The 12971-nt window shown below is 54.1% G+C and overlaps 7 protein-coding genes across 7 annotated transcripts; 4 read left to right on the forward strand and 3 right to left on the reverse strand.

Moving 5' to 3' along the window:
* Positions 1 to 20: 20 nt before the first annotated feature.
* POSPLADRAFT_1066615 (hypothetical protein) lies at positions 21 to 1362 on the forward strand (the record flags this gene model as incomplete). Its single annotated transcript, XM_024482094.1, has 3 exons — positions 21 to 322; positions 381 to 1121; positions 1223 to 1362. The coding sequence occupies exons 1-3, from the start codon at positions 64 to 66 to the stop codon at positions 1360 to 1362; spliced, it is 1140 nt and encodes a 379-aa protein (XP_024337029.1). The 5' UTR covers positions 21 to 63.
* Positions 1363 to 1781: 419 nt separating this feature from the next.
* Positions 1782 to 3566, forward strand: POSPLADRAFT_1148555 (hypothetical protein; the record flags this gene model as incomplete). Its single annotated transcript, XM_024486197.1, has 6 exons — positions 1782 to 1939; positions 1995 to 2132; positions 2193 to 2276; positions 2330 to 3121; positions 3177 to 3257; positions 3314 to 3566. 6 exons carry the CDS (start codon positions 1782 to 1784, stop codon positions 3564 to 3566), a joined length of 1506 nt encoding a protein of 501 aa, XP_024337030.1.
* Positions 3567 to 3657: 91 nt separating this feature from the next.
* On the reverse strand, positions 3658 to 4649 carry POSPLADRAFT_1070629 (hypothetical protein). Its single transcript, XM_024482407.1, has 5 exons — positions 4508 to 4649; positions 4245 to 4452; positions 4065 to 4187; positions 3946 to 4015; positions 3658 to 3891 (listed from the first exon to the last, which is right to left on the reverse strand). The coding sequence occupies exons 1-5, from the start codon at positions 4564 to 4566 to the stop codon at positions 3845 to 3847; spliced, it is 507 nt and encodes a 168-aa protein (XP_024337031.1). The 5' UTR covers positions 4567 to 4649; the 3' UTR covers positions 3658 to 3844.
* Positions 4650 to 4829: 180 nt separating this feature from the next.
* POSPLADRAFT_1075000 (hypothetical protein) lies at positions 4830 to 6805 on the forward strand. Its single transcript, XM_024482770.1, has 5 exons — positions 4830 to 5149; positions 5239 to 5847; positions 5901 to 6218; positions 6273 to 6453; positions 6506 to 6805. Exons 1-5 carry the CDS (start codon positions 4835 to 4837, stop codon positions 6667 to 6669), a joined length of 1587 nt encoding a protein of 528 aa, XP_024337032.1. The 5' UTR covers positions 4830 to 4834; the 3' UTR covers positions 6670 to 6805.
* On the reverse strand, positions 6758 to 9181 carry POSPLADRAFT_1148367 (hypothetical protein; the record flags this gene model as incomplete). Its single annotated transcript, XM_024486169.1, has 11 exons — positions 6758 to 6937; positions 6992 to 7126; positions 7174 to 7404; positions 7456 to 7591; positions 7647 to 7795; positions 7846 to 8069; positions 8122 to 8215; positions 8274 to 8544; positions 8597 to 8703; positions 8761 to 9105; positions 9158 to 9181. The coding sequence occupies 11 exons, from the start codon at positions 9179 to 9181 to the stop codon at positions 6758 to 6760; spliced, it is 1896 nt and encodes a 631-aa protein (XP_024337033.1).
* A 245-nt stretch (positions 9182 to 9426) lies between these two features.
* On the forward strand, positions 9427 to 11403 carry POSPLADRAFT_1148165 (hypothetical protein; the record flags this gene model as incomplete). Its single annotated transcript, XM_024486146.1, has 6 exons — positions 9427 to 9580; positions 9630 to 9776; positions 9826 to 9884; positions 9945 to 10205; positions 10255 to 10981; positions 11039 to 11403. The coding sequence occupies 6 exons, from the start codon at positions 9427 to 9429 to the stop codon at positions 11401 to 11403; spliced, it is 1713 nt and encodes a 570-aa protein (XP_024337034.1).
* A 1279-nt stretch (positions 11404 to 12682) lies between these two features.
* Positions 12683 to 12960, reverse strand: POSPLADRAFT_1147980 (hypothetical protein; the record flags this gene model as incomplete). The annotated part of the gene is made up of 2 exons (XM_024486121.1): positions 12683 to 12818; positions 12872 to 12960. Coding segments are annotated over 2 exons (225 nt in total), but the record flags the coding sequence as incomplete, so codon positions are not given.
* Between the last annotated feature and the right edge of the window lie 11 nt (positions 12961 to 12971).

The raw sequence follows: 12971 nt of genomic DNA on the forward strand, positions 1-12971 counted from the left end.
GCGGCGTCATTCCATTTCCTGCTTCCACCAACCACCTCCCTCGTGGACTAGTGCGGCTCAGACATGGCGTCAGCGGATCTTTTGAAGCAAATTCAGGCGGGCAGGATGCTCAAGAAAGCAGAGACGAATGACCGCAGCGCGCCTGCCGTCGAGGCACCAAAAGGTGCGGGCGTGGGGGGCAGATCGGTCAGTGCAGGCGGAGGATCGTCGGGCCACTCTGCGATAGCCATGGCGGCCTCTGCGTCAGCGGGGCCGCCCCAGCTGGGCGGGCTATTCGCTGGTGGTATGCCTAAGTTGAAGCCCGCGGGGCAGAGCAATCTAGGTGCGCAACATCACGCTTTCGAGCTGGCACGATCATGAACACATCCCGCCTTCCGTAGGCAAACCTCCTACACTAGGGAAACCACCATCTATACCCAAACGAAATGGTGCTGCCTCGGCACCTCCTGCGCCCCCCGCCCCTCCGAGCAGACCTTCGCCAGCTCGGCCACCACCGCCACCCGCGCCAGCGCCGAGCGCACCCACACCCCCGAGCCGTCCTGCCCCAAGTCTTCCGGCCAGGACAGTCCCGGCGCCACCGAGTGCACGTCCACCGCCTCGTCCTGCACGTTCCGCGTCTCCACCGAGCAGCCCGCCTGCCCTTCCAGCCCGTGCGTCCTCGAACGCGTCCGCTCGTGCCCCTCCGAGCATCCCAGTGCGTCCAACATCCGCCCTTCCTCATCGTAAGGTTCCCCCGCCCCCAACTACACCCGGTCGAGCGCCGCCTCCGCCACCAGCGAGACCGTCCAGCCTCAAGCCACATGCGGAATCCGCTGCCACCTCGCGCGCTGCGCCCCCGCCTCCGCCCAGGCGACCGGTTAGTGTGGCTCCGCCTCCGCCACCTTCGCGCGTGAGGACGGTCGCAGAGGAGACGCATCGCCCGACGCCGTCGCCCCCGCCTGCACCGGCACGACACACGCCCGCGCCGCCTGGCCCCCCGCCCCCTCCGCCTGGACCTCCGTCCTCCCGGCACTCCCTCGCGCCGCCCCCTCCGCCTGCTTCTTTTTTGCCTGCTAGGTCCAGGACTCAGTCAACGTCCAGCGTCCCTACAGCTCCGCCTAGCAGGGTGCCGTCTACACTTGGTATACAGATCAATGGCGCGAGTACACCTTCGAATCACCGAAAGAGTGGGTGCTTCTGATTCCCGCTCCTCCGCAACTGACATACTTACCGCTGCTTGCAGTACCCACGCCCCCACCACTGGCAGGCTCCCATACGTTCCCGGTGACTGGCTTCCCGCCACCGCGACCGTTCAATCCTAGCGTGAAGAAGTATAGTGGAGGTCGGCAAAAGGGAAGCGATTTTGACCTTGCTGTGTTGTAGTTTCCGTAACCGTAGGATGGTTGACGGACCACGTATCTTCTCTCAATAGTGTTCATGGTAATATATTACGGTTTGCTCTACGTGCTGACCATGCCCGACTTCCTGTCATTGCACATGGCACCGCTGTCGCGACTGAGTTCCGAGTCCCAGATGGATCGCGTTGCCGCTGGGCGTTGTTTCATTTGTGTTCCTATCACCGTTCCGAACGCCTCGGGTGTAGTAAATGATGAGAATCCTGTGTCGGGGCGGGATTGCTCAGCTGGGTCGGGCTTGACCAGGCCTCCGCTTGTCAATAAGTGATGGCTGCACATGGCGCCTATTGCAGTGACACGTCAGTCTGGCGGTCGATCAGTCTATATAGCAGCGTAACAGGTCTCTTCGCGACCCAGCTCCGTTCTCCCCCTCTCACCCGCTGCAGCATGCGGTTCTCTCACCTCTTCTCGTCAGCGATCGCGCTTGCGCTCGCGACCGTCGTTGTTGCTGACGGTGCTTCCGATGTGCTCAGCCTCACCGCGGACAGCTTCGACTCCGTGGTTAACCCAGAGCCCCTGATCCTTGTCGAATTCTTCGCGCCATGGTCGGGATTTCTGCTCAGTCTATTCATCCGTTCTGTACTGACACTTACAATCCAGGTGCGGTCACTGTAAGGCCCTTGCGCCGCACTATGAAGAGGCCGCCACCGCGTTGAAGGAGAAGAAGGTGAAGCTCGCAAAGGTCGACTGTGTTGACCAAGCAGACCTGTGCCAGGCCAACGGCATCCAGGGTTACCCGTGAGCAATGTTCCTTCCCTGAGGTGCTCTCAAGGCTCTGAGAAATGCTCTTCCCTCAAGGACATTGCGGGTGTACCGCAATGGCGACCACACCGACTACACTGGCCCTCGCAAGGCCGATGGGATCATCGCTTACATGGTCAAGTACGTGTCTGTCAGGAAACCGCCGTGAAATGTTCCCTCATACTTTCTACTAGGCAATCTCTCCCTGCTGTGTCTGACGTCACGCCGGACAACTTCAACGAGTTTATCCAAGCGGACAAGATTGTTGCGGTCGCATACCTACCCTCGTCTGCTGACGCTCCTGGACCCGAGTTTACCGCAACAGCGAACAAGCACCGAGATGACTACCTGTTCGGCTCCACAACTAACAGTGCTCTTGCTGAGGCTGAGGGCGTCTCTCCGCCCGCTATCGTCCTATACCGCGCCTTCGACGAGCCGAAAACCGAGTACCCCTACCCGATCGGCTCCGCAAAGGTGAAGGACATCGAGAAGTGGATCAAGGAGCTCTCGATCCCTGTCATTGATGAGGTCAACACGGAGAACTACCAGATGTATGCCCAGAGCGGCAAGCCGCTCGCGTACCTCTTCCTTGACCCGACCGACTCGCTCCACGACGAGTACATCGCCTCATTGCGTTCCGTCGCGACGAAGTACAAGAACAACGTCAACTTTGTGTGGATCGACGCGATCAAGTTTGGTGACCACGCGAAGGCGTTGAACCTGAACGAGCCGAAGTGGCCGAGTTTCGTGATCCAGGACCTGCAGAAGCAGCTCAAGTTCCCGTACGACCAGAGCAAGGAATTCCAGGCAGAGGAGATTGAGAAGATGGTGGCAGAGTACGCCGAGGGCAAGCTCCAGCCGCAGCTCAAGAGCCAGCCGATTCCGGCGACCCAGGACGAGCCTGTCTTCAACCTCGTTGGCAAGCAATTTGACGAGGTTGTCTTTGACGATGAGAAGGACGTCTTCGTCGAGTTCTACGCAAGCTGGTGGGTCACTTAGCCGAATGATATTGAGACACCCTCCCTAACCATTTATATTCAGGTGCGGTCACTGCAAGCGTCTCAAGCCCACCTGGGACTCGCTCGGTAGTCACTTTGCAAATGTCAAGGATCGGATCACCATGTATGTCTCGCAAAGGTTTGTAATTGCGTTGTGCTTAGCTGATCCGCAACCTGTAGTGCGAAGATGGAAGCACAGGAGAACGACCTACCTGCTGACGTGCCCTTCCGGATCTCTGGGTTCCCCACCCTCAAGTTCAAGCAAGCCGGTTCTCGCGACTTCATCGACTACAACGGCGATCGCTCACTGGAGAGCCTGGTCGCGTTCGTCCAGGAGACCGCAAAGAACCCACTCGACGCGAACGTCCCCTTCAAAAATGACTCCCAGCAGCAGCACTTTGAGGCTGTACCTGAGCACCATGATGAGCTCTGATTTCCTTGATGCGTATGGTTATTATTTGTACTATTCTTGAATTCGAATGCTTTCCAAATGCATAATGTGAAGCTTGTCGGTCTTTGACGGAGAGTCTACGCGAAAGCGAGAATTGATGAGCATTCTCCAGATCTAGCCTCGCTACTAAAACATGATGAGATGCTGGAATACACTGTTGACCTGCTGCTCTTTGCTGATATGACACCGAGATAAATGAGAATGCAGAATATAGACCGGGTGCGAACGAGGGATGAAAAATGTAATGCGGATAGCAAGGTTTAGAGCTTGACCTCCTTGAGGCCATCCTTCCAAAACGTGAAGTAGGCTGCAAGGGAACCGACGTTATTCGCGTTTCGCAATGTACAAACAATTGACATACGGGTGATACCATCCTCGCGGTAGTTGAGGAGGGCAACCATGCCATCAGGGTTCATCGACTCGCCGGTGTACTAAAGATTTTGTGAGTACACCATCAAGTACATCAGTATCAACACATACGAATTCGTAGTCCTTGAAGTTGGTAACGACCTTCTTCGCGAACGCCTGTGCGCCCTTCTCGAACGCCTCGACCCGCTCGGGATTCGAGTCCTGGAGCGCCTGCTTGACAGCCTTCATGTAGGCCTGCCGATGGATCAATTAGCTCAAGCTCGCGATCGAATTGTAAATGGAGATGCGTACCTTGAGGTAGGTGAGGAAGGACTTCTTGTCGAACTGGGTCGATTGAAGGCGGAAGGAGTAGGCGACGTTGTTGACTTGGGTCGCACCCTCCTCGAGGGCATCATCCTGATCCTCCGCAGACGGGTTCGCACCGATGTCGACATCGGCGCCGGCCTTGACCGTGATCATGGAGCAGTCCACCTCGAAGACGATATCGTCGACCACCTTACTGCAAACGCCAGATGTCAACCGCGGACCCGGGGGAACGAGGCGCGGGCACGTACATGGGGAAGGCGTCCGAGAACATCTCGTCGCCGCTGAGGACATCGGTGTACAACAACATCTTGGAATTTTAGAGGGAGGGAATAGATACAAGGAGGGGACGGGGGCTACAGCGGACGGGAGGTGAAGGCGGCGGTAGCGTATGGTACACAGCTTATAGCAGTAAAAAATGGATGCGGAGATCCATCGATCTTTTATCAGGTCACGTGTACGCGTCGAATTTCTCTGCCACTTTGGGAAGGTGATCGAGCGCTCGACCAATTGCTCCGGACTCGGCTCAGAACTCGAAGCCTGAAGCTGAAGCAGCCTGGAGCTTGCGCACAACCACCATGGAATACCAGCCCGTCGTCGTCGCAAAGCATCCGAGGCCTGCAGCGACAAAGCATAGCGCAGAATCCCGGTACTGGCGGCAGTTCAAACACCCAGTCTTCATCAAGGAATATGCACCCATCACCTCCATACATTTCTCCTCCTCCAAGCCGCATAGATATGCTGTGACCGCTGCTACTCGTGTTCAAATATACGCACCGCGGACGCAGAAAGTAACGAAGACGATCTCGCGTTTTAAGGATGTTGCGCGTAGTGGGTGCATACGAGGAGACGGTAAATTGGTCGTAGCAGGAGACGACGCGGGCTTGGTCCAGGTGAGTGTCCCGAGCAGTCCAGAAACCTCACTATACTTGCAGAGTGCAAAATACAGGACGGTGCAACCGCTGACGTTATATTTGCACAGGTATTCGACATCAACTCCCGCGCAATCCTTCGTACGCTTGATTCCCACAAACAACCCGTCCATGTCACAAAATTCTCCACCCTCAACCATACCCAAGTACTCTCCTGCTCCGACGATACCACAGTCAAGCTATGGGACGTACCATCCCAGTCATGTATTACTACCTTCGTAGACCACACCGACTACGTCCGCTCAGGACAGGTCTCCTCCTCCAACCCTAATCTCATCCTCACTGGCTCATATGACGCAACGGTACGGCTATACGATGCAAGAACAGGAGAATCCGAGATGGTCATGGGCGGCAGCGCTAGCGAGGGCGGGGGACGCAACACTGCACCGGTAGAGCAGGTCCTGATGTTCCCCTCCGGAACGGTCGCACTGTCCTCCGCCGGCCCTATTTTGCGTGTGTGGGACCTTGTCGCAGGAGGCCGGTGTACGCGCGCGTTGTCAAATCATCAGAAGACTGTTACAGCGTTGGCATTCGACTCCAAGGCAAGTAGGCTGCTCACCGGTGGGCTAGACCAGATGGTCAAAGTGTACGACGTCGGCACCTACAAGGTCGTCCACACGATGCGCTATCCCGCACCCATTCTCTGCCTTGCAGTATCAGTACGTCTCACAAATTATCATGAGGGTGAGATAACGCTCATGGTTTGTGAAAGCCTGATGAGACGCATATTGCTGCGGGAATGTCAGACGGCACATTGTCTGTGCGTCGCCGACAACCTAAGGCATCTGAACCCGCTGCCCAAGACCTGCTGTCTACTGCAGCACTCCGCACAGGCGCGTACGACTCGTTCCTGAGCGGCACGCTGCCTACCGTAGGCCAGGGCCGCATGCGCGAGAAGACGAAGTCCAGGCCGGTAGGCGATGTAAATGAGTTTAAGGTGGAGAGCAAACGAAAGAAGCGGTTGAGAGAGTACGACCGACTATTGAAAGGATTCAAGTACTCAGCAGCTCTGGACTCTGTCTTGCGCAAGGTAGGCCTTACTTCTCGCCAGTATGCATTGCATCTCGCTTATGTCTTGCGATAGCAAGTACCACCGACCACTACGTTCTCGCTCATTCAAGAACTCATCCACCGGGATGGCTTACGGTCAGCGCTGGCCGGTCGTGATGATGTCCTCCTTGAGCCTGTACTACGTCTACTCCTGAAACATGTTGCGGACCCACGATTCGGTGAAATGGTGTGCGACGTTGCTGGTGTAGTCATAGGTTCGTACTCTTACCTCCTGCGAATGTCCTGGCTCCTGACAAACCTTTTCAGACATGTACACACCTGTCCTTGGACAGTCACCGCTCATCGACACCCTCTTTGCCCGCTTGCGGAAAAAGGTCACCGCCGAGCTTCGCTTTCAAAAGGAGCTTATCAAGACGAAGGGCGCACTGGATATGCTGCTCTCCTCTGTCGCTCTCATCGCCGTTGCGTAGCACGTGGTCCAGCCATGGCCTCTACTTTGCGATCGGCACGGCACCAGCAAGTGTCCGATTGCTCAAAAGTATAGTACAGTATACATTATCAGCACCCTTCCAGGAAGGCAATCAGATTGCGCAGGATTTCTTTGCGTGATGGGGCGCCGTCTTGACCGCTCACATCATCGTTCTCGTCGACATTGTCATGGTAAATTTGCAACGTGTTTGCAATGTCCTTGAGCGTCTTGTTTCTCCTGCTGAGCATCTGTTGCACATGTGCTCGGATCTACAAAAAATGCTCCAGTCAGCGAGGGCATTCGGATATTAGTGTGGCACATACGCCATCGTCTTCCATAACGATCCAAGCTAGGATGTAGTCAACAGTCTGCAGCGTAAACAGTCCACCATCTAATCGTCGGAGGTACCACATGTCCTCTTCTTCCGAATCTATCTCCTCACCCTGGGCAAGTATCTCCTGCAATGCCATCAATAATTATCAGCAGAACGAAGGAATCGCAGTACCTTTCTCTCAGTGTCAATATCCTTGTCGATCGTCTTGAGACGGCCTTGGGCGGAGTCTCTTATTTCCAGCAACTTCTCGGCCTTCTCATAGTTGTTTTCGACGAACTTGGTCAACAGACGTATCCGTGCAGACGAGTCTGAAGGGAGGTTGGAAAATAAGGACGACACAATACCGAGGGTATGTGATACATCCTCAGACGCTGGCACAACGGCTTTTGACTTTTTGGACGTCTACAGAATCTAGGTCAGAATAAGCGATCTGCTAGGATTGAGGGATTATACCTTGCCCATGAAGGTCGCGAACAGTGTCTTCAACCCGAGGGCCTCGACGAATACCTCGCAAGTAGCTGTTCCTGCTTGTCGTGACATTGCGTAGTCTAAGACTTTGATGGATCGCGAACGAGACTGCATCTTCTCCCTGCGATGGGGCAAATGTCAACAATCAGTCTAGAATGCGGATGAGGATGGCGCACTTCATCATGAGCACCATGAGGTCCACACCTTCGCTGTCGAGGAAGAGCTTCTTGATCTCTGGCTCTGCGAGCGCCGAGCATAACGAGTCGAAAACATTCTCCATGAACTCAGTCTCATCGGCATCAACTGGATCCCGACGCCGATATTGCTGAGACGTTGTCAATTGACCGTCGATAAAACGAGACATCTGTCATTTACCGAGAGTACTTTCAGGATCGCGTCGACACCATCCTGATTACCAAGCTCTAGGCGGTTTGCTCGGTTGTTTTGCAGGAGAATAGACAGTAGTTCTGCTGCATATCCCTTGTTCTCAACATGTGCTTTTGACTGGATCCGGTTGAGGATCCACTTCATGATAGGTGTCTTGGAGACGAGTAGGGGTGCAAAGTCGGCATTGAAGCCAAGCAAATTCTCGAAGATGCCTGCGACGATGTTAGGTGGTAGGTCATCATACTTATACGACCACTCTCTCACCTAGGATATGAAAGACGCCTGACCTATCGGTCTCTTCAGCCTCGTTCAGCCTGCTCAAGTTGTTGACAAGTAACTCGAATATGTTGTTTTCCATCTATACGAGACATTGATAAGTACATGCCACGAGGTAGGCGCGCTTCAGACAGACCTACCAGGGCCTCAACGAGCATCTTCAGGGCCTCCTCCCTGGTCCCCTCACCCTCCTCGCCCTCCTCGATCTCGTTCCCAACTTCCTCATCCGTCAACTCGTGCACAACCTCCACAATGTCGATGGCGATATCGGCATTTTCATGTGTCAGCAGGCCGACAAGGCGCGCAACACCACCGGTTTTGACGAACTCAGGATACGACAGAAGGGGGGTTTGGGCGAGAGGTAGCAGACCTTTGATTGCGGCGTCGAGGTCGGCTTCAGAGTCTATGAATCTACGGGCAATGTCAAAAGCGGCCAGGTAGTACAGGCATAACGCTTGCTAACTTTGTTGGATCATCTGGGTACTTGGAACGTTGATCCTGGTTCTTATTGGCTGCACGCTCAAAACGAAGTAATAACCTCCGGATGCCGGGCAACGACAGCTCTTCGAGCTACGATTGTCGAGTGTCAGTACCGGCGACTACATGCCAAATGGTATACTAACTCACGTCTTCTCGAGCCTCTTCCCCACCGGCCTTGTCAAATATGTTGAGGATATCCTTCTGCTCTTTTGTCAGGCCGCCACCGAAGAAACGACCCTCCTCGTCTTCCTCCGCGAAGTAATCCGCATCGCCTCCCGGAGCAAAAGCGCCCTCAGCTGCTTCAGCCTCTTCATCTTCTTCGTCACGCACGTATGCCGCACGCGGATTGTGTTTGCTTGGTGCGTCATCGTGCGTACTGCTGGGGGTTGTGACACTACTATCCTCGGTGTCCATACGCATCCGTTTGAGCATCTCCGGGGTGGGATTGTCAGGCATCCTGCGTTTATTACTGCCTGCAGGCATCTTGGGAACCTAGAAGAAGACTGCGTTGAGTAGGCACGACACCTATGGCCGAAGATGGTACCTTGAACAGTTTGTCGATGTCCATATCGGAGGACTATTCAATAGCAGCAAGACGTCCTAGTGATGCAGATAGAGAGCAATACAAAAAGCAATGGGGCCTAAGTAAGCAGGTGAGGGAAAGAGTCAGATGTACAGGCGAATGCTCTGGGAGGCTGAGAGTGGTAACCGCTCGTTCGCAAGCTTCATCGGACCAATGACGTACGGGTCTCGTGAGCGCGACGCGACGCGCCGGGGACTCAGCCTCGTCTCTTCCCGCATTGTGCTGGTGTCATGTCTCTCTTGACTAGATCACGCCTAGCGGCCTCAGTCTGCAAACGCAGTGGCAGTACTGGGCTACGCGCTCTCTCTACAGTTGTCCATGAAGACAGTGACGTCGTAATAGTGGGGGGAGGCCCTGCGGGACTCGCTCTTGCGAGTGCTCTTGGTGGGCGTACAGACATACTTGTGCTCTGAGATACTCATCGCAATCCTAGGATCGTCACCAGTTGTGCAGGATAGCCTTAAAATAACCCTCGTAGAGGCCAGCGACCTTTCAAAGGTCCGGGACTGGAGTGTCGCCTCAGATTCCTTCTCAAATCGTGTTAGCTCAATAACAAATACTTCGAGGCAGTTCTTGGCCGGTAAGCAATGCGTATACTTCCACCGGGTAGGCTGTAATTTGTGCCGAAGCCATCGGTGCGTGGCCCTATGTGGATGAACGACGCACCATGCCTATTGAGGAGATGCAGGTAATGACTGGTAACAAGTTATTACTTTCTCAGGATCTGATGGCACATGCATCGCTGCAGGTCTGGGATGGAATCTCGGATGCACGCATTACTTTCTCGGCAACAGAAGCGGCCCCGGCTGGGACAACGGCTCCTGAAATGGCACGACTCACGGAGAACTTGAACCTTCAGCGTGCCCTCCTCCGTTACCTAGACACCACACCCTCAATTAAGCTTCTTGATAAAGTCAAGGTGAATTCCATAGAAAAGGAACAGGAAGAGGGAGGCGGATGGCCATTGGTACATCTTTCAGACGGTCGGGTCCTTCGAGCGAGATTATTGGTAACGCCGGTCCTCAATGATAAAAAATGATTGTTGATGATAAGCTCAGGTCGGTGCCGATGGTTTCAACTCTCCTGTGCGTTCGTACGCCGGTATTCAATCGTACGGGTGGGCGTATGATACTCAAGCCATCGTTGCGACCCTCAACCATCGCCCACGTACGCACTTTGAACCACCGAATACCGTGGCCTACCAACGCTTCCTCCCCACCGGGCCTATTGCTTTTCTACCACTATCTGAAACCGTCTCCTCTATCGTCTGGTCCACAAAGCCTCCTATCGCTAAGGCACTTACGGCGTCGGATCCTGCGGTACTGGCAACCATGATCAACGCCGCATTTCGCCTGCCAGAGGTCTCCATCCGGTATTTGCATAGCCAGATTCTGGAGGCGCACGCAGCAGGAACGCCGCTGACTCCACAGCAGATTCTGGAAGAGACTAGCTGGAGGGAACGCTCTCACAGCATTAATCAGTACTCTGCATACTCCTTAAGCGCACTTGGGAAGACTGCTCCAGGTGGCATCCCACCTGAGGATTCTGACGCACTGCCGCCATTCATCACATCTATTCAACCGGACACGATTGCATCCTTCCCTCTACGCTTCAATCATGCTGACACTTACATCGGTGGGGGCGACGGCGCGCGAACGATCTTGGTTGGCGATGCCGCACACACAGTGCATCCATTAGCGGGTCAGGGACTTAACATGGGTCTCGCGGACGTGGAGTCACTGTTCAGGTGTATCCAGAATGCTGTGGCCAATGGCACAGATGTCGGTATGTATCAGTGCAAAGCATATGGCTATGTTGATGAGTTGATCGTTGTTTGGGAAGGCTCGCACACTGCGCTCATGCCTTACGCTCGAGAGCGCTACTTCGAGAACCACAAGATTATGTCTGCTGTCGACAAACTTCACAAGCTGTATTCTACGACAGCCTCTCCAGTAGTTTGGGCCAGATCGGTTGGGGTTGAAGTTCTGAATGAACTTGATACCATCAAGGCGGCCATCATGATGTCCGCTGGAAGCAGTCGCCGTTCAAGCACCCAAGAGGTTGGGTGGAGTGTTGCTGCGAGTGGTATCGAAACGCTGGCTAGGAACATCAATACAGCGAAAGCTCTCGGGGGCGGTGTCTTAGGGTTGGCGGGGGCAGGTGCACAGAGCCTCCTGAAGCAATTCGCTAACATGGGTAGGAGTTGATATGTATGCTACGTCCGCCTATCTATATGAATAAACACGACGGGTGTGCGAGGGCTGAAACGCTACCGTCCAAAATTTCCATAGGTAGATATGTTAGGCACGCGTACTTACCGTACATACACGATGGCAGCGCCCGAAAATGATGTCGTAATAACACCCTCACCTTTACGGCGAATAAGCTCCATTATGACATGTCGGTGTGGATCCCAACGATGAACCTGAGCCTGTCAGAGTAGCTAGCATCTGTCATCCAGAATAGAGCAGTACTAGTCGATGATCCACGAAGGAAGCCAGACTAACCGTTTCGCTGGTCAAGCCCAGTCAAAATCGCATCTGAGCAGATCCAGGGGAATCGTGGTGTATCGGAGCAATTGACGTGCTGTCAGAATTTCCGATAGACCACGTTATGCCCCACTGTACCTCCCAATTCTGGACTGAAACCGAGGGGCATATCAGAGCCCATCGGTGCGGAACAAAGCTATCTGAATATTCTCGCTACGCTCCGATTGTGCATATATGCTCCGATTGTTAATATACACTCCATTTGTTCAAATACGCTCCATTTGTTTATATACATGCCATTGTCCTTAAACAACCCACTGCCCACGCCCAGAGATGCTCCACCACTTGCTTTCAGCCTGACCACTTCTCCTCGTCTGCGCTTCCACCAACATCTCGGGCTCGCTGATGTTGCAGCCGAGCAGACACAACATATGGCCTGTCAGGATTGCAGACCCCAGCTCAGTCAATCTACATAGTCACATATTGTCAGCAGAGAACACAAGTAGGACAGGACAGGTAGCGGGACGCACTCTCGCATCTCAGACTGCATGAGGGTGAACTAGTTAATGTCAGCAAGGACATCTATCACTATGCTATTCATCATGCTGCCGTCGACAATGGTGTGCTTGAGGACTGTCTTCAAGTGTAGCCTCATGTTCTGAAGGGTTGTGTGTGCCTGTCCGCGCTAAGCGCCACACAGAAGATGTGGCAAGGAGTATGTACGAATGAGACCTATGAGGTGTAGCACGGCAAGCAGAGTCAGCTATATCAGACACGGGGTACTCGCAGTGAGTAGACGCACCAATGAGTATTCCTACCCCACCAGGGGCCCGCCACTGGGAGAGGGAACTGGAGAATGCGAGTACGAACTAGATGCCTTCAATAAGAGGGACGGAGGTGGAAAGAACACTGATCTCGAAAATGGGGTCACTATATGCGCATTAATTTTTAAACATGAGCTGATAACGACTCACGTAAAAGGGATAACGCCTCATGCCTATGCGATTATCTCAGTCAAGGTGTCCGTGTACCCCATATACAAGTTCACCCCGCGTGTGGGCACGCGCATGACGCCGCGACATCGCGTCAGGATCTGCGCGACATTGTCGCGCTCCTTGCGTTCCTGATCAGCACTAGATTCGGACCTCTTCATTTAGCCCGAGTACTGTAGTTAATAATGACTCACCGTGCTGCCGCACACTTAGGTTTCTCGACACGAGCTTCGGTCGATGTTTCCATCTCACTGAAGCTCACAAATTCTTCCTTACTGCCCCTTGTACCGTACA

Source organism: Postia placenta (genome assembly GCF_002117355.1).
Source record: "Postia placenta MAD-698-R-SB12 unplaced genomic scaffold POSPLAscaffold_10, whole genome shotgun sequence".
NCBI lineage: Eukaryota > Fungi > Basidiomycota > Agaricomycetes > Polyporales > Adustoporiaceae > Rhodonia > Rhodonia placenta.